Source organism: Phlebotomus papatasi, chromosome 3, assembly GCF_024763615.1.
Source record: "Phlebotomus papatasi isolate M1 chromosome 3, Ppap_2.1, whole genome shotgun sequence".
Classification (NCBI taxonomy): domain Eukaryota; kingdom Metazoa; phylum Arthropoda; class Insecta; order Diptera; family Psychodidae; genus Phlebotomus; species Phlebotomus papatasi.
In genome coordinates, this window is record NC_077224.1 from 64,818,439 (window position 1) to 64,838,727 (window position 20,289).

Here is a 20,289-nt window from a genome sequence, read left to right on the forward strand (position 1 = left end):
GGGTTATGGATCGACTTAAGGTTTTTTTGTTTGATAGGTATAATCAACGGCTACAACATACTAAAATTTCAGCCCGATTGCATAAGGAATTTTTGAGTTATTTAACTTTTAAGATTTAAAAATTTTCTTTTTAATAATAGCGCCCCTAGCGGTAGTTTTACGAACTTGCGATGTTAGAAGGGGAAGTGGCATTTCATGAGAGCTTTCCAAAAAGCCCCCATTTTTTAAATTCTGACAATTAGAACAGGAGTTATGGCCATTTTAAGAATTTTTTTTGGACCCTTATAGCTCGGGTCAGGGGGGTCGGGGGACCTTAAGTTTGGTATTGATGGAAAGCCCTAAGGCCCAGCTATAACATTCTAAAATTTGAGCCCAATCGATGTCATAGGGGCGGAGCTATTGAGAAAACAAAAAAAGGGGGGTCTTCAAAATGGCGGAAGGAGGGGTGGGGGGTGGGGGGTCAATGCACCAAGTTGCAATTTTCATACGATATATAACCTTTGCCGAAAACCGCAAGTCGATATCTCTTTTAGTTTAGGAGCTATTAAGCTCCAAAGAGCGGCCGGACGGACGGACGGACGGACGGACGGACGGACGGACGGACGGACGGACGGACGGACGGACGGACGGACGGACGGACGGACGGACGGACGGACGGACGGACGGACGGACGGACGGACGGACGGACGGACGGACGGACGGGAACGGTTTTTAGCCATCCATATATTCGTGATCAGGAAGTGTCAAAACACATTCTGGCAAAGTTTGGGGCCAATCGGAGGACATGAGATTTTGTTAGGATTATAGTAGGTGAGATTGTTAAGAATCTCACCTAATATAGGGATCCTCGTCGACTGATGAAACAGCCGACATAAGTCCACATAGTAATAGACATAAATATCGTAAATATCAGTGTTTCATGCTACCCATGTTTACTACAACCCCAGTTCCTCCTTCTTCTATGGTATGATATTGATCAATTATGATTCACTATAATGAAATCTTGTACTAAAAGTAATTAGGGGAAACTGGGGCACCACCAAATACGGGGTACCATGAAACAGTTATTTTTATTTCTAAACTACTTGGACTATCTCGACCATTCCTTCAGTGGACAAGCATCCCTATAGTGCCTATAAATTCCTATGGGTAATATCCTGTGAAGTCGAATATCTGATTAAAAAATCGCAGTGTTTGGTGGTACCTCGTGTTTGGTGGTGCCCCAGTTTCCCCTATGTTATAATTACAGTTACTGATACAATAATTGATTTTTCTAGATTCCATAATATCCTTAGTTTAATTAGCAGCATTATCTTTAGTTAATAGTTATCCGTAAACTCAACAAAATCGTATTTGAATAGAATTTCCACTTAATATAGAAAATCTTTCTTGGCTCATATCCAGAAGTTCCACAGGTGGAAATTCCTATAATATATCACAAATTACCGTTTCTGCTAAAAACCATATTGTGCATTCAACTTGATTTTCAACTGTGCATAAAAATTGATATTTCCTCCCACATCTCTGGACTTTTTCCTGTAAGCTTTATAATGTACAACTAAATTTGTTAAAATGTATTGATGATTTCTGTGTAAAATTGCACAATTTCTAGAATTCTACAAAAATTCTATATATGCTTACAATATTGAAAAGTTTGGCAAGAGGCCAAGAAAGTTCTTAATGGCCATTTCAACCCGTCTTTTAGGTCTGATAGGTTTATTTCTTATCCAGGAACATAAATGCTTCCCAGATGTGCTATGAATTGAATCCGTATTTTGGCAAGAGTTTCCAACCAGAAGAGCATATAGTAGTATAACACATAACAATTTTCAAGTCTTTTGGAAACGGACGTTCTTCTTCTGTTGCTGACCAACCCGGAAACTCATAGACAACATCCGCTTTGGCATATAATTTCCTTATTCATAAGGTTTGTTGATGAGCCTGGAGAATTTCCAACTCGGTGACAATTTGTAACACTTGTGGATTTCTTCGAAAGTGAATATAACATGGTTATTGAATAGATTGGGTTTCAATTTCTCTACCCAAGAAACATTTAATTCTTTCTACGATTTTCAGAAAACTTTCCAGGGGTTACCTCCCCAAAAGCAAAATGTCTGCCTCAGAAACAAGACTTTTGGTAAATCCTTTAATGAATCTTTAAGAAACTTATAGGGGAAAGTCCCCATGCTTTGCACGGTCCCAAGTTTTATTTTACAATGATTTTTTCTATGTTTATGAATAAATACGACTCCGCAATATATTTTAAAAACAGGACACTTTCATCTAGTTTTTAAACTACGGAAGAGTTGAGTCACATTTATTGAAGAACATAAGAGAAATTTAGTCATTGGAAGGCTTGGGACCGTGGAAAGCATGGGCACATTCCCCTAAAGAAAATTTAGTGTTGAAATTACTATAGAACTTTTAGTCCCATTTAAGAGTTCGTCACTTCACTTTTAGTAGTCACAGACACGGAAGCAAGAGCACTAAAAGAATTTTGATTTTTTTATTCCTTTTACTTAGAGAATTGTACAAGACAGGATAGAGAACAAAATGCTTATTAAACTGAGCCTTGAAGACCAGAAAAAAAGATTAAAATTGTTTGAATTCAAAGTCTTAAGAATATTCAAAGGACGCTAATTGAATAATACTTTATAATAATTTTATTTAAAACTTTTAATTTTTTTTTCCTTTTCGGACACCTCTTTAAAAAATCTTTAAGGTGGATGGGATTACTCATAATAATTTAATTCATCTGAAGTCAAAATACCAAATATTTTCTAACAGCAGAAAAGCACAACTCGTACTTGAACGAATGATTTTTGAAAAATAATAATATCTAGATTAATGGAAGAATTTTATACAAGAAAATGCAAATTTTTATACGTTTTACATCACTTTTGGTGTTAACAAGTTGTGATTAAGGAAAACTGTAATCCTTTGTTCCAGTATTGAATTATCATATCCAGAACAAATATACAAAATTTAAATGAAATCGATGCTTTAGTCTTCGAAAAATCTTGCCCAGCGATTTTAGCGATTAGTGTCTAGGAAAAGCGATTAAAAAGTTGATGGTTCTGAAGAGCATATCAACAGAAACTTCTAAAATGCTTTATCACCTGGAGTTTTATTCCAAGTAACTTGAGACTTGAAGAGAATACTCTTGACATTATGTACTATTAAAAAAAAATAAACAAATAAATAAATAAATAAAAATAATATTTTTTTAAGTAATTGTACTTAACCCCTTCAAACAGTTCCCGGAAAAACCACACTTATACTTCGTCGAATGCAAATTTTAATTTGGACTGAATGAAAAAACACCGTCCTTTGGGATAGGTCTTCTCGGCCTCCTCGTAAGCGAGATTTCTAGAAATTCGCTTTTAGAAGAATAAGATTCGTGAATGATTATTCGATCCTATTCTAGAATTATTTAGAAAAAAGGTCTCTTGGTTTTAGAAAAATAAAGAAAAGTCACTGGAAGGGACTCACATGAGACAAAAAATCCTTATTGACCTTTGAAATTCTTATTATGGGAGAGCGGGGCAGTTTCCGGCAGCTGAAACATCTTTCTAAGTTATTTTATATATTAAAATCAAGTTCACTCCTACTAAGTTCTTATAGGTTTTATCTAGGGGGGGGGGGGCATTAGCTCTGAAGAATGCGACCACTTTTAGTGTACATTTTTTCCCGCTTACGTACACATCTCACGAGATATCTCCGAAACTACGTAGGTTGCCAATTTAAGGTTTTCGGTTGCCCTTTCCATATTAAATTGGCTTTTATTTTGTATTTGTATTTTTTTCAAATTCATTCCACAATGACGGAAAACACCGAATGAACTCCAAAGTTTATTCGGCACGCTAGAAACACATGGGAAACATAGGAAATGTCATGCCCCTGTTTATCCATATAAAAATGGCACTGAACAAATGAGCAGCTGAAAACTTAATTTGATCAGCAAAAAAATCAAATTTGGTAAGTAAAAAAATTGCCTTCAGGGTCTTGAATCCAGTGAAATTATCATGCAAGTTTTTGTCAAAGGGAGAATAAAAAAGGTTTTCATTTTACCTGTAACCATCATGAATGATAAATAATATTGTACAAATTATATCCTTTTTATGGAAGATTTAGATTTTTTACTAACCAAAATTTAGTATTTACTGCATATTTTTTTTTACTGTTCACTTATTTTTTAATCTATTTCTTATCTATTTTTTAAAATTTGTTTTTCTAAAGTTAATAGAACTAGAGACTGCCTCGCCTTCTCCTATATTTTTAAAACCCTTTGTAACGAACGCCAGAATATTTTTTCAGCTGCTTTACTACTTAGGTTGTTCTTCACATTTATAATATCAATTTATGTATTAGATAGGCAAATGATATAAATTCTGTAAAAGCTAAAATCAAAGAAAAATAGATAACAATTCACACGAGGATCAAATGCCTCATGTTTGGTAGTAGAACTAAATGTGATACTATCACTACTACCTCTCTTACCTCTGGTACCATCTGGTACAAACAATTCAAACTGGGTTGTATTGTGTATATGTGTCTGATTGCCATCCCACAGGATCGATTCTTATTGTTTGAAAATGAAGTAAGGATGGGTGTTTGCGCCCAGCACAAAATTTAATTGTCCAAAAAATAATGTAATGACGGGCCCCTTGACGACAGCAAAAATGCAATAGGCTTTTTTCCCCTCTCCTCACTTTGCTAAGAGGAGAGAGAGATAAAAGGGAGAAGAGATCATTCTTCACTCTTTTTTGGTACTACTATCAGTCCAGCGCGATAACCAAAGTGCACGGCAGAAAATCAGTCCTCAGGGCGATTGTAAAATAAATAAAATTATCAAAAACTATTTAAGTGTTTTGCTTGTGGAAGTGGTGACGGAAAAGGTGTGTGGAAGTGAAGAAAGTAGTGGAAAAGCCACTGAGCTTCAGCAGGAGTGGAAAAGCCGCATAGACAAAGAAACCGGCGCCATAACGGGATCATCTGGAAGTTTCTGCGTGGTGGAGACAAAGAAAGAAATTGAATTTTTTTTTCGTCCTCCGTGCCAGATGGCTCAGGGCGCATACTAATTCAATTTAATTGTCTAATTTAAGGTGAGAATTGTCCAGTCTACGGCTTTCCTTCCAAAGTATCCATTGGATCTTATCGGGTTATTTTCTGTATATTTTAAGGTGAATATTGATATCTTCCCTTGAAAACAACTGCGAAAGTATTTGGATAATCGGGCTTTCTTTCTTTACAATTTAAGGTAATTTCCACAAATTTTCCGACCATTTTTTTCGTCCTCCGTGCCAGATGGCTCAGGGCGCATACTAATTCAATTTAATTGTCTAATTTAAGGTGAGAATTGTCCAGTCTACGGCTTTCCTTCCAAAGTATCCATTGGATCTTATCGGGTTATTTTCTGTATATTTTAAGGTGAATATTGATATCTTCCCTTGAAAACAACTGCGAAAGTATTTGGATAATCGGGCTTTCTTTCTTTACAATTTAAGGTAATTTCCACAAATTTTCCGACCATTTTTTTGGTCCTGCTCGTCGGGGAACTGGAAGTTTAGGTCACTTTTTGATCCTACTCGTCCGGAAAGAAGCCAATTTGAGCATCTACCAGCATCATGCCTGCCAATAGAGCATCCAGAGCTGCCTATAAGGGTCAATTGACGTCCATAAAACGGATGATTGAGCAATTTGAAAGGGACCCTGCTAACCTTGAGCACCCATCAGCCAGAACCCGCCTGATCGCCCAACAAGACTTAGTTAATCGGATTGAAAGCCGGTTCATAGAAGTCCAACGGGAAATTCTCGGTTCTGCAACCACTGATGAACAGACGGAGGAGGAAGAGAGAGAGTTAATGACCTTCCAAAATGATTGCATGGTGGTCTACTCTAAAATCTCTAACCTATTGGCGTCTATAGGAGCCACAAGTGCAAATCCATCTGGAGCTCAGGCTAACGGGGAATCTTCAACTCTGGTTCAGCTTGTTAATCTTTTCAGAGAACAAGTAGAGGAACAGCGTCTTCAGAGGCAGGAATTTGTGCACTATATGGAATCACGCAATACTGTGGGAAATAATTCCGACATAAATGAGTCAATTGGCCATGTTGGAAATTCCACATTTGCTCTGCCATCTGCTTCAAAATTGGAGCCTATTAAAGTCCCTAAATTTTATGGGAGCTATGAGAAATGGAAAACTTTCCAGGATTTGTTCATTTCAATTGTGGACAAAAACGATCATCTTACTAATGCGCAAAAAATGCATTATTTGGTGACATCAGTGGAGGGTGCAGCCTTTAAGGAAGTTGAACATTTGAAGGTCTCCGATGCAAACTACCATGTAGCTTGGGAGCGACTCAAAAAACGCTATGATGATAAAGTGGCTATAGTCAAGACGTTGATGGATAAGTTTTTGGAGCAACCCACAATTTCTCGTCAAAATGTGAACGAGATTCGGGAACTTCAAACCAACTCGTCTGCTATCATCAATGCATTGGACAGTCTTCAAGTCAATGAACGCGATCCATGGCTCATACACTGTGTCTTGAAGAAGTTGGATAAGGATTCAAGATGGTTGTGGGCCCAAGAGGATAAAGACGTGACTGCATCTTGGCAGGATTTTGACAATTTTCTGTCCAAGATATGCCGAGCTATGGAACATTCAGCTGCAGATCCTGTTCCTGAAGATACCTCATCAAGTTCTTCAGCTCAGAATAAGAAGAAGCCAGCTCAGGCAGCGAAGAAGGCGTCATCCAATGCAGCGGTCGTGAGTAAAGCTAAAATTTGTCCTTGTTGTCAGGAGTCTCCCCACAAATTGTTCAAGTGCAAAAAATTCTTAAGTAGCAACCTCGAAGATAGACTAAAGATTGCAAGAGATTTAAAGATTTGTTTTAAATGTCTCTCAGAATATCATTTTTTAGGAGATTGTCAATACTTTAACTGTAAAACTTGCAAAAAGCCTCACAATTCTCTGCTCCATGGAGCATTTGCTGCATCTGATAATTCATCAATGCAATCGGGTTCCTCCCACTGCATTTCAAGTCAGAATCGCAATTCCACTGTCACTCCCTTCCCCGGCCAAAGTGCCACTGATTCAATGAATCTCCAAGGGGATGATACTTCTCTCACTACTCTCACATGCTCAGATTCCACGGGGGGAGTACAAGCTCAAGTACTTTTTGCCACCGCAGTAATAACTGTTCTGAGCTTTGATGATAAGAAATATCCGTGTCGAATAATTCTCGATCCTGCGTCACAAGTTAACGTAATCAGTGCGAACTTATGCCAACTCCTAAAACTTCCCTGCAAGGTGTCAAGATTTGTAATCGATGGGGTAAACCAAAACACTCAATATTGCAAACAAGAAGCACAAGTCAGGTTGGAGTACGAGATCAATAATATTAAAATGTCACAGTCTCTTAATTGTCTGGTAATGCCGAAGGTGACAAAGGATCATCCTAACTGGCAAATTGATACCAAAAATATTAAGATTCCCGATCATTTAAAATTGGCAGATCCCGGTTGGAATAAATGTCAACGAGTTGATCTTTTAATCGGGGGAGCAAACGCATGGGATTATTTCGGTGTAGAGAGGCATCATTTGGGCGAGGGACTGCCACACCTACAAAGTAGTGTGTTCGGATGGCTAGTTGTGGGTCCATGTTTCAAGGTCCCACCTCCACAACCGGTGTCGTGTAATATTACGACTTTGGCGTCTCTTGATAAGACAGTAAGGAAATTCTGGGAGATTGAGGATATTCCTAAGGGGAATATTCGGTCTTTTGAAAATGATGAGGCTGAAAAGTCGTTTGTTAAAAATGTAACAAGAACGCGTGAAGGTAGATACGAAGTTAGTCTCCCTTTGAATGAAAATGCACAGGTCTTGAAGCCAAATCGGTCACAGGCGGTGCGTCAGCTTCAGCAGTTGGAACGAAGACTTTCTAAAAACGTAATTCTAAAGGAGTCTTACTTAGAGGTTTTTCGAGATTACTTGAAGCTGGGGTTTATTGAACGCGTTCCCCCAAATGAAGTTTTTGAGATAGGCATTTTAAAATATTATATGCCTCATCACTGTGTGGTAAGGGAAAGCGCTGCGTCTACAAAGATTAGACCAGTGTTTAACGCCAGTTGTACCACGTTTTCCGGTGTTAGTCTAAACGACTGTATGTATCAGGGTCCCGTTGTTCAGCCATTGCTGATTTCAATCTTATGGCGTTTTCGTATGCACAAGTACGCAATGACATGCGATATTGTAAAAATGTTTTTACAAATTTCCATGCATCCATCCCACCGAAATCTTCAACGTTTTGTTCTCAGACTTGAAGACGAAATCGAAGATTTTCGTTTCACAACAGTTTGCTTTGGGGTCGCTGCGTCTCCGTTCTTGGCCACGAGGGTCTTAATGAAGTTGGCTGATGATGAAAGGAATAAATTTCCAAGGGCTGCAAGGGTTATTCGAGAGAATACATACGTCGATGACTGTCTCACATCAGCAAAAACGGCTGGTGAACTTTTTGAGCTCAAAAGAGAGCTCCAAGGTATTTTCAAAATGGCTGGGATGGAATTATCAAAATTTCAGTCCAATTGTGTTGAGGTTTTGAGTTCTGAAGTTGAGGAAAATCCTCTGGCAGAAGTTCCAATAGACAGTCAAACGAAAGCTTTGGGAATTGTATGGAAGCCGGGACAAGATGTTTTTCAATTCAAAATTTCTGAACTGGAACTTAATTTATCTCCTACAAAGCACTCAATTCTTTCCACGATTGCTAAAATTTATGATCCGTGCGGTTTCATTGGTCCGGTTATCACGAGAGCAAAATTGATCTTCCAAAATACTTGGACAAGGGAACTGAATTGGCATGATGATATACCACGTGATCTAAGGGAAGAATGGGAAAAATTCTTGGAAGATATTCCTAATATTGAGGAGTTACATATTCCACGTTGGATTTCAGAATTTGAAGATGTAAAAGAGAGGGAACTCCATGCGTTTTCAGACGCTAGTTCAGTAGCGTACGGTGCAGTGATTTATATGGTTTCTATCAACCATTCTGGGGATAGATTTGCTAGGATGATAGCGTCAAAGTCACGCGTGAATCCTGTTGATAGGAAGTCAGATGGGTCGCGTAAGCTCACAATACCGAAAGCGGAGCTTTGTGGAGCTGTTTTGGCGGTTGAACTTATAACGGCGGTGTCCGAGTCTCTGGAAGTTTCAGATTGTTACTTCTGGACAGATGCATCCGTAGTTTTATATCAGATTCATCAGCCAAAAGCGAAACAGGAGATTTTCGTCAGAAACCGAATCAGGATAATTCTTTCGAGGTCTCAGACTTCCCAGTGGCGATATGTTTCCACGACCGAAAACCCGGCAGATCTTATATCCAGAGGCTCAAGCGCGAAGAACTTGATAAACTCGGAGTTATGGTGGAACGGACCACCATGGTTAGTTTTGAACAAGGTCAATTGGCCTGTCGAATTTTCCCCCTCAACTTTTGCTGTTAAGTCAGCCATGGTAGAGTCTAATGTGAAAACTATTGATGCTGACGTACTGCTTGTAGGTGTCCCACAATTCCGCCCAATTTATTATCACTTGGTTTCCAGGATTGGAACCTTTTCTAAAATGGTTAGAACCATTGCTTGGGTTCTCAGGGCAGTTTCCCTTTTTAACACCCAAAAGAGAGTTACTCGTTCAACAGCATCTTTGCGAATGGCACCCCTGTCTGTTGAAGAGTTGCAAAAGTCAGAGTTGAATATCATTATGTGGACTCAACGTGAGGAAATGCCCGAGGTGATTTCTGCAATCGAATCCGACATTCTCGATACATCCAATAAATTCAAGAGTATTCGCAAATTGCGTCCCTTTATTGATAAAGATGGGGTCTTGAGGGTTGGTGGGAGGTTGGGTTTTGCAGATGAGACTTATGATGTGAAACATCCGAAAATTTTACCCAAGGGAAAAGTTGCCCAGTTGATTGCAATAAGGGAGCATGGGTTGTTGCTACATGCGGGTCCGCAATTGACACTTTCCTCTTTGCGACTTAAATATTGGCCAATTCGTGGCAGAGACCTTGTGCGTAAGGTTTCTCGTGATTGCATTACGTGTAGGAAAGTTAGACCTCCTCCTTCTGAGCAATTGATGGGTGAATTACCGGCCTGCAGGGTTAGTCATGTAAGGCCATTTGCGGGTACTGGGGTGGATCTCACGGGTCACATCATGTTGAAAAGGTTGCCTAAGGGAAGTTCGTTGATAAAAGCATACGTTGTGATATTCGTTTGTATGAGCGTTAAAGCAGTTCATCTAGAACTCGTCACTTCACTTTCTACGGAATCGTTTCTCGCGGCTCTAAGAAGATTTGTTTCGCGAAGGGGAATCCCAAATGATATGTATAGCGATAATGGGACGAATTTTATTGGGGCCGAGAAAGAGATCAGAGATTTATTTCACCAACACTCGTCTCAAGAGAAAATTTCAGATTTTGCGTCTGGTTTATCGATTCGTTGGCATTTTAATGCTCCAGCCGCCCCAAGTCATGGGGGTCTATGGGAATCTGCGGTGCGGTCATTTAAGCACCATCTTCGACGTTCTGTTGGGGAAACCCTCTTAACGTACGAGGAAATTTTAACAATTATAACGCAGATCGAAGCTATTTTGAATAGCCGTCCATTGATAAGCTTGACTGAGGAGAGTGAAGATCCTTCTGTTTTGACTCCTGGTCACTTCCTAATTGGATTGCCCCCGATTCAAATGCCTGACCCTTCCTTTGAGCATTTGTCAATCAATAAACTAAATAGGTGGCAATTATGTCAAAGAATTCAACAAAGTTTCGCAAATCGATGGAAAAAAGAGTATTTAACCACTTTGCAAGCGCGTACTAAATGGGATAAAAGGCATAAGAATTTTAAAGTCGGTGATGTGGTTTTGCTAATGGAAAATGATGTTTCCACTACACACTGGCCTGTGGGAGTAGTTAGGGAGGTACACCCTGGAGTGGACGGTTTGGTGAGGGTTGTGACGGTGAAGACTACGCGGGGAGAGTATAAAAGACCCATCCTTAAAATAGTAAAGTTAATTCCAGAAGATGTTGAATAAAAATTACTTTTTGCAAGTTCCTTTTTATTTTCAATTTGCATTATTTGTCAATTACAATCAAAAATTTCCTTCAATTTTCTCAATTAAAATTTGAAAGTAGTTGAATTATTTAAGCTAACATTGAATTAAAGGAGGTTGCAAGATTTATAAAGTCGCCCTGAGAGGGGGAGTATGTTTGCGCCCAGCACAAAATTTAATTGTCCAAAAAATAATGTAATGACGGGCCCCTTGACGACAGCAAAAATGCAATAGGCTTTTTTCCCCTCTCCTCACTTTGCTAAGAGGAGAGAGAGATAAAAGGGAGAAGAGATCATTCTTCACTCTTTTTTGGTACTACTATCAGTCCAGCGCGATAACCAAAGTGCACGGCAGAAAATCAGTCCTCAGGGCGATTGTAAAATAAATAAAATTATCAAAAACTATTTAAGTGTTTTGCTTGTGGAAGTGGTGACGGAAAAGGTGTGTGGAAGTGAAGAAAGTAGTGGAAAAGCCACTGAGCTTCAGCAGGAGTGGAAAAGCCGCATAGACAAAGAAACCGGCGCCATAACGGGATCATCTGGAAGTTTCTGCGTGGTGGAGACAAAGAAAGAAATTGAATTTTTTTTTCGTCCTCCGTGCCAGATGGCTCAGGGCGCATACTAATTCAATTTAATTGTCTAATTTAAGGTGAGAATTGTCCAGTCTACGGCTTTCCTTCCAAAGTATCCATTGGATCTTATCGGGTTATTTTCTGTATATTTTAAGGTGAATATTGATATCTTCCCTTGAAAACAACTGCGAAAGTATTTGGATAATCGGGCTTTCTTTCTTTACAATTTAAGGTAATTTCCACAAATTTTCCGACCAGATGGGTGTTCATTCCCCAATGGGGACCACAAGTTTCCATACAAGGAATGAAGAAAGTGTCAATTGAAGTGTTGACTAATTGGTTGCCAATGCACATTCGGACTATGTGTGAAAGTGAATAGTGTTTTACTGTGGGTCAGGTATTTACCTATTCCCATTTTCTCTAGTAAAACAACCAAATTGATGGTAAAAGTACACAAAAGAACAGAGAATGTGGAGAATATTCCACAGAGCCTTCCTTGAAAAAGCTCTCACTTGATGTTTGCTCAGAGTTAAAGCTTCAACATTCTAAAAGAATTTTCTCGAAAGCATAGTTTCAAATTGCTCTTTCTGGGTTATCTGAGTAAAGTTTAAATCCATGTGGGCTTTCTCTATCCCTGAAGAAAAATATTATAATATAACCAGTAACTGCTCTATAACTTTTATTTTCTTGTGAAAAAATAAAATATCCGTTTTGAAAATTCTTTTGGCTCGTCTTTTCCGTTAGAAGTAGTGTAATATTAACTATACACAAATAATATGTACTTCACGAAAATTTGTAACATAAATCTTATAAATATGCGTAATGGTAAATTGGTAAACTGAATAAAAAAGCTATGTGTATTTTGTTGCACTTTTTGTGTAAAAATACACATATTTTAAACAACATATGTGTAAAAATTACATGTATGTGTAGAAGTGAAAGGTGTAATCTAGGATAATCTGCTACAAGTCGGATCCACGGATAATCGGACTATGCTTCAGCACACAAATATGAAGTTGAACTACTTCTTAAGTGTCCGCCTTTCCGAATTTTAACCATTCTGATACTAAACTGAGTAATTTGGAGTGAATGATGCAAGAGTTTGCGGTGAATATAAGATCACGTTTTTTTATGAATCCAGGAAATCTTCGAGTATTCGAAAAATGTTCGCAGGCGCTAACAGAATTTCCTAAAACTCGGAACATTTTTAGAAATTGCAGGGAAAAATAGGTAAATCTTAAAGAAGCCTCTAAAATTCATTAGGTAACTCGAGGATCCTTCGCTGGGGATCTTGCATGAGCTTGAAAAATCTTCAAGAACTCGGGGAATGCTGGGAAATCATAGAATTTTGGTTAACCTTCCTAAGTATGTTTTACGTTTTCGCGATATATATCATTTCCCTATTTTTTGTAACACACAATTTTGTAATACACAATTATTACACATTTTGTGTAAAATTACATAAATGTTATAATGATACCTCCAGTGATCGCCAATGGAAATTTTGTTTCATCCCAAGAAGAAAAACAAATTTTCTGTCTTGCCCAGGGCTTTCGGTGTTGGTCTTGTGTACACTGAAAAAGGTGCACATCCGGATCGAAAGCTCTGGACAAGACAGAAAATTTATTTATCTTCTTGAGGTGAGATAAAATTTCCACTGTCGATTACCAGAGGTGTCCTCATATAGTATCCATCACACCTGCCAGGCTTCGCACATACTTTGACTTCGAATACTTCTTATTGTTCCCTTATTCCTTTAATTAATCTGGCTTTGTTTTTTTTTCTAAAAAATTGTGACTTCATACTAGCTCTTTAAATTAAAATATTTAATTAGCAGCTATTACAACACATTTCAATAGGTCAGATTAATTAAAGGGATATCTGAAAAATACGAAATGTAGGGGAATGAGTGCAAGGTTCGCACAGAGTGAACCTTCAAACGATGTGATTTTTCTATTTGTTTGCAAGGAGCTGGTATACCACTTATCATCTCATTTCGTAAGGTTAATAATTATCTATCTTATAGTTAAGAAGTGACGAACTAGCACTTTGGAAACAAAGAGAAAACTCGCATCGTTTGAAAGTTCACTGTGTGCGAAACCTACCTACATTCCCCTATTAAGCTAGAATTTGTGCGAAGCCTGAAAGCCTTTCCATAGTATTTAATTAAGTTAGTAAATAATTAATTGGTTTGCAAAAAGCAATGCGCAAAATGTTTGATGAAATAAAAACTGTTAAAGAAATGCCCTATATTAAAAAAAATGAATAGGAAAATTATGGCCAATAAATATTTCTTTGATTAGCAGAAAATAAATATTAATTGAGAAATTACAATTTAATTTTTTTTTGGTCAATAAAAGCCAAAATTTTAACGCAAAATGCGATTAATTCTCCAAATATTTTATTAAATTCAGTTTTCCATGACATTTCAATAAAACCATCTTTTTTGTTGTTAAAAATGGGAAATTGTTAAAAGTATAAAAAAATCAGTTTTTTCTAAACCTATTTACGGGAATTAAAAGTGATTTTTTAAAAGCTTTTCTAGAGGCAATAAAAGTTAAATGTTTTATTTTTTTTTTCAAAGTAAAATCAAATTTTTATAATGAGTATAGTACACTATAATTAAAATTTCTTCAAATTTTACTCAAAGTTTTCAATACTCCATCAACTTTAATTCTCATTATGTCAAATGTAAAATTTAATATTAAAATATTTATGCTAAATTTATGGATATTACATATTTCATGTGACATTTGTTAGTCAGCATCGAATTGCATTTTCCTGTCGTGCACGTTTTTTCCAGTATTACTGGTATATGAGCAAATAATGCAAATTCGTCGATGCAATGGATATTTTGGCTATTGAAATATTCTATAAATGCCAGTGTATTTGAGATTCAGTGAGCTTTTTCCCAAAAAGGTGTGATATCCAATTGAAAATTAATAATAATGCATTTATTGATGCAGATATTTGGGAATGAGTTGTCATTGAATTTAGTTTAGTCTTCCATGTCGCCCAAAAATAGTATTATCGTCTATTTTTAATTTGTATTTCACATGCACCTCCATATGAAAAGTTGATAATAAATTTATCACACTTGCAGACCAGCAATTGCTCGGTTAAGTGAAAGGCGGGATGTTGGGCAATATTGATTGGATTATACTCACCCAATCGGACATTTCATATGTGTCAGCATTGCGATGATGGTAATTTAATATTAATATCGTCGATACGACTGAAGATGCAACCATAAACATTATACAGTTGAAATATGTTCCTGAAATTAAATTCACAAGATAACATGGTTAGTGCAACAATATTTTTTCCCCAACATTTTACTGGGTTGGGCATTTTAAATTGACACATCCCGCAGAATGTTAGCAAGAAATTACAAATAAGTGGTTGGTGTAAAAACGAGAAGATAAGAATATGGCTCTCCTACCAATTTGGTGTGAGGTCTCTACCCTCTTGTGCTCTAGTTTCACAAACTTTTATCAAAACTTTTGGCCCCAACACTCTGCATTTTATCTTTTTACCCATACCATATATACGGTGATTGAATAGGCGAGGTCATATTTTGCAAGATAAAAATAAATAAAATATTAATTTTATCCTATGTGAGCCTCGGAGATGGCAAAAGTTTTATCACTGTGAAAAATCATTTGACAAACTTTCTGATTTGCATCTATGGACCGAAGTTTTGTGATTTCAACTCTAACTTTTCTAACTAATTCATCTTGCAAAGGCACTTATACCCAGAGTTTCTACAACAAAATATTCGATTTGTTGGAATATATAGGAAAAGTATGCCTAATTGATTATGGAGCAAGTTTCACAAATTTAAACAAAACAGTAACTCGAATACTCTAAGTTTTGTTTCTGTTTATCATCACTTTTAGTAAAGCCAGTCACCAGTCTAATTCGAAATTCATGAATGGAACTTCTTCATCCTTTCAGCAGAACGCAATATTGGATATTTGTTGAATTTTTGATACATCCGAATCATCCTGTCTGTAGCGTTTGTACAAAGAACTATAAGCCAAACGGGTCCTGCTCAAAATTCCGGAAACCAAAATCCCGAAAGCCAAAATCCCGAGCGCCAAAATCTGGAAAATCAAAATTCCGAAATGGCCGAAATCTCGAAAGCCAAAATCCTGAACGTCAAAATCTCTAAAAATCAAAATCCTGAATTGGCCAAAATCCCGAAAGCCAAAATCCCGAATTCTTAAAACTGGCATAGCTACCCGAAAGTCAAAATTCCGAATTGGCCTAAATCCCGAAAGCCAAAATCCTGAGCGCCAAAATCCCAAAAGTCAAAATTCCGAATTGGCCTAAATTCCAAAAGCCAAAATCCTGAACGTCCAAATCTATAAAATCAAAATCCCGAATTGGCCAAAATCCCGAAAGCCAAAATCCCGAATTCTTAAAACTGGCATATAGCTTCCCACGATTGCACCCGGGTTGGCTGAAGGCAAAGGAAAATTTTCTGTGTCTTGGGGCATTATTCTATACATTATCCTTCTTATAATATTCGGGATTTTGGCTTTTGGGGACTTTGGTTTTCGGGATTTTGGCCCTTCCGGGATTTTGGCGTTCGGGATTTTGGCTTTCGGGATTTTTGTGTTCAAAATTTTGGCTGCCTCCAAAGCCAAACGTTGAAAGTCTGGAGTTCAACATCTTCGCGGCATTGCCAAATGTGAATCCAATTGAAACTAGTAAATCAATCTGAAAGGTCTTTGAATTCTCAACAAATCTAAATCCATTGAAACTTGCTATAAAATTCAATATATTTTTATGCGAAAAATCGTATTACTTTTATTATCTTCTAACGAAATTTTAAGATGATTTATGAATAGAAATAACTTGGTTATAAACCGACGAAGTATAGATATCAAGAATTCTAGAAATTATTTACTTGATATGCAGCTTTTATTCAATTTGAGTTCAAGCGATAATACTAAGTTTTATGTCCAATTTCCATAAAGTAATTAAATTAATGAACCCAACCAACACATATGGTATGCATTGACCATTTTCATTTCAATTTTCAGTTCATTTAATTACTTAAATAGTAATACTTGTACTGTTCTAAAATCATTTTCAATCATTCGAAGAAATGAATGATATACTACAAAAGCACTTTTTAAATTAATATATATTTTAGGTAGCTTTGTAATGAATTGCCGATTTTTCACTTTGTAAAGTTTATTTCGCCATAGACAATTATACTCTAAGAAATCTTGTTAGGGGGAGGTGGGGCTACTTTGAGCTGTGGGGCTATATTGTTATACGATTTTTTCGCATATTTCTAATAGAAAATGGGTTTTAATTTAACATGATGTAATTTGGATAGATAAAATAATTGTGGATCTAAATAAAATTATTGTAACAACCTGCTTCATTTAGAAATAGGCGAAAAAGTCGTATAACAATTTAGCCCCACAGCTCAAAGTAGCCCCACCTCCTCCTATCAAGAATTATTTTTTTATTGTACCTTTAATAGCTCTAATTAAATTTATATATTTTTTTATTATGCTGAAGCAAGCTCTAAGGAAAATATGCTGTTTTTTTTTAAGTCTGTGTGACCCAGGTAACTTCTTAACAAACTTCGTCCTGCATTTTAATATGACGAAATTAGCTTCAAAATGACCTTTAGTGGGGCAGTTTCACTTGGGTGAATTATCCAAGACACATTTTCTAAACGCATTTGAAATATATTAAGACTACCTTTGGTTCGCTAATTTCTCTTTGCTATGGCCTGTTTGAAAAAAACACAGAAGAAGTTCTAGATAATTAGATATTAGGCCAAAGAAGTGTATTTTCGAAAGTAACGCAGGTTCGAAACTACCCCATATTCTTTATTCCTCACAAAGTGAAAGAAATTTGAATTCTGAAATACGGGCAATTTTTAATTTAGTCAAAGGATTCTGGCAAAAAACTTGGTAGAAAATGTTATTGTATTCCAATTTTGTATAGACCCTGGCTTATAAAGTTTTTTTTATGTATTTAGTGCGATTGAAATAGAATTTTCTACCATTAACTGATTCAATTCCCTTAAACACTAAATTCTGGGCAGTATATTGAACATATCGATTGTTTGAATGAAGCCATAGACCAAAAGTGGTTTGATTGCCCAATAGAAGGATATTTGTGTTCCATCAGGACAACACCAGACCTCATATATCCTTGGCAACCCAAACTAAGCTCCGAAAATTAGGTTGGAGTGTTTTGGAACACTCGCCTCATAGCCCTGCTCTTGCTCCGGCGGATTATCATCTCATTTTAATTTTACAAAATTCCTTTGGTCAGTTAAAAAATCGACGAGTAAAAATAAAACAAATTGAAAATTAAAAAAAAATGGTAAAGAGAGAATGAGAAGTTTGTAGTCAATCTGGGTTGTTTTCATTTCGATTTAAGGCGATTAATGTTAGGCTGGGCATTTCCAAACGGAATATAATCCATTTCCAAAACATATCAGAAAATTAAAAAAAAATAAGAATTCGTAGGGGCTGTTTTCAAAATAAACTAAAAAATATGGGTTTTGAAAGGACTGAGGTGGAAGAAATACGAAGAAAGGGGGAAAAACGTCTCCATATCACATTGACTTATGGGATGGGGGATCACCGAAGATCGGAAGTGGATATCTCCAATCGTTTGACCTCTAGGCTGGTAGCAAACTTTCAAATTACGAATATTGCATCGATTAATCGATTAAAACTGATACAGCTGGATATTAAATTTCAAGACCTTCCCAAAAACAAAAAAAAATTAACCAAATCGATTGAAAATAGGTCCTCCAGAGTGATAAAACTTTGCTCTTCGAATATTCAATGGTTAAAATTCTTTCAGTAATAAATATAGGCGAAATGTTCATCTAAGCTACCTCCAAAACACATTCGAAAATAATGAAATAGTAGAATCCATTTTCGAAATAAACTAATAAAAATTTATTTTAGGTTGGAAAGAAGAAAGAAGAAGGTAGGGGGAACAGGAAAAAACGTTTGAAGATAATGTTTTTCTGTTTTATTAGAAGTGACCAAAGACCTTAAGTTGATATCTCTTAGCATTTATGTACTAGGTCAGTGAAAAATAAAAAAAAATGCGGATTGCGATTTTGCTCTCTTTTTTGCGTTTAATCAGTAAAAATGGTATAAACTTAGTCTATTATTTTTTATGCAAATTATATTAAACCAGACATTTATAAAACTGCCTAACCTATTTTTTAGTAGGGGAAAATGGCCTACCTTTGAATGCGGCAGCCTTTGAATATTTCAATTTTTCTCTTATTTTCCGAAGCAAAAACTCTATTCTCTCTAAACTATAGGGGAAACTGGGGTACTACCAAAGACAGGGTACCACCAAACACTGCGATTTTTCAATCGGATATTCGACTTCAGAGGATAAGACCTATAGGAATTTATAGGCACTATAGGGATGCTTGTCCACTGAAGGAATGGTCGAGATAGTCCAAGTAGTTTAGATAGAAATAAAAATTAGTGTTTGGTGGTACCCCGTGTTTGTTGGTGCCCCAGTTTCACCTAATCAATACAAATAGCTATTTTCTATTAAGTTCGATTAACAAAAGAGAATTTTAGCCTTGGGAATTAAGTGAAAAATTGAAGCATTCAAAGGCTGTCGCATTCAAAGACAGACCACATTCCCCTAGGGTGGAGTCATCACTTATGGACATTATACACTTATGAACTGCTTTCAAAAACCTTAAGTTCGAACCTAAAACAAATTTCAAAAATCACAAAATTTTTAAACACATCAAACTAATAATTTTACGAGTTTTCGAAATCTGTTTTAGATAGGAACTTAAGATTTTTCACGCTATCCATAAGTGTGAACCGTCCATAAGTGATGACTCCACTCTATATAGTTTAACCTATAAATTATGCTAAAGAAAAATTATTTTGAAAAAAGTTTAATTGCATGAAACTACTCCCACCACACTCTCCCCTGAAACTTTTTCGTGGGTATAATTTCAAATTATGTGCTACCTCACCATAATTTCAATTTTTTGGTCAATGAACCATAATTTATTTAAAATAGCCCTTTAAATAATTGGGAGAAATTAAAACCGTTTGTCTTTCTGACAGGCTAAATTATGTGGAAATGGCATAATTTACAATCACTGAAATTAAATGATTTTAACGACAATTTCTCTTGGTTCGTATTAATCTTTATATCAATTCTACTTTTAACGTTATCTTGCAATTCTGACGGGACGTGTCTAAAAAAAAAAAACTTTTACATCAACAAAAAATAAAATCAAATGGTGAAGACTGTTTGTCTGTTTCAGAAATGGGGGTCAATTAAGAAAAGGGGTAAAGTTTGAATAAAATGTTAAATGAAATGGCATAGAAACTCACCGAGAAGTGGAACAGCATCCGATGTTGCTGGCATTGTTTCAGCAACCATGTTCAGGAAAACGGTGAGTGACAGTAAAATCGTTACACCTAGTATCATTAAAATTGATTTTCCATTCTTTTTTTTACTTCTCATTTGATGTTGTATTCTTAGTGTCAAATATGTGTAAATGCTTTTTCATGTGTCATGTTTTGGGGAGGTACAATGAGGCATAATGTATAGGCACTATGTACA

The 20,289-nt window shown here is 36.4% G+C and overlaps 2 protein-coding genes across 2 annotated transcripts in view; one reads left to right on the forward strand and one right to left on the reverse strand.

Annotated features, from left to right (window-relative positions):
• Positions 1-20,289, reverse strand: part of LOC129805216 (neuronal acetylcholine receptor subunit alpha-7-like) — a 122,404-nt gene that overhangs the window by 16,352 nt on the left and 85,763 nt on the right. The window contains exons 8-9 of the mRNA XM_055852988.1: positions 20,058-20,144; positions 14,850-14,959 (exon numbers count right to left, since the gene is read on the reverse strand). Coding sequence (XP_055708963.1) covers positions 14,850-14,959; positions 20,058-20,144 — 197 coding nt within the window. The remainder of the gene's footprint in view (positions 1-14,849; positions 14,960-20,057; positions 20,145-20,289) is intronic.
• Positions 5,260-11,515, forward strand: LOC129805215 (uncharacterized). Its single transcript, XM_055852986.1, has 2 exons — positions 5,260-5,352; positions 5,431-11,515. The coding sequence occupies exon 2, from the start codon at positions 5,628-5,630 to the stop codon at positions 11,091-11,093; it is 5,466 nt and encodes a 1,821-aa protein (XP_055708961.1). The 5' UTR covers positions 5,260-5,352; positions 5,431-5,627; the 3' UTR covers positions 11,094-11,515.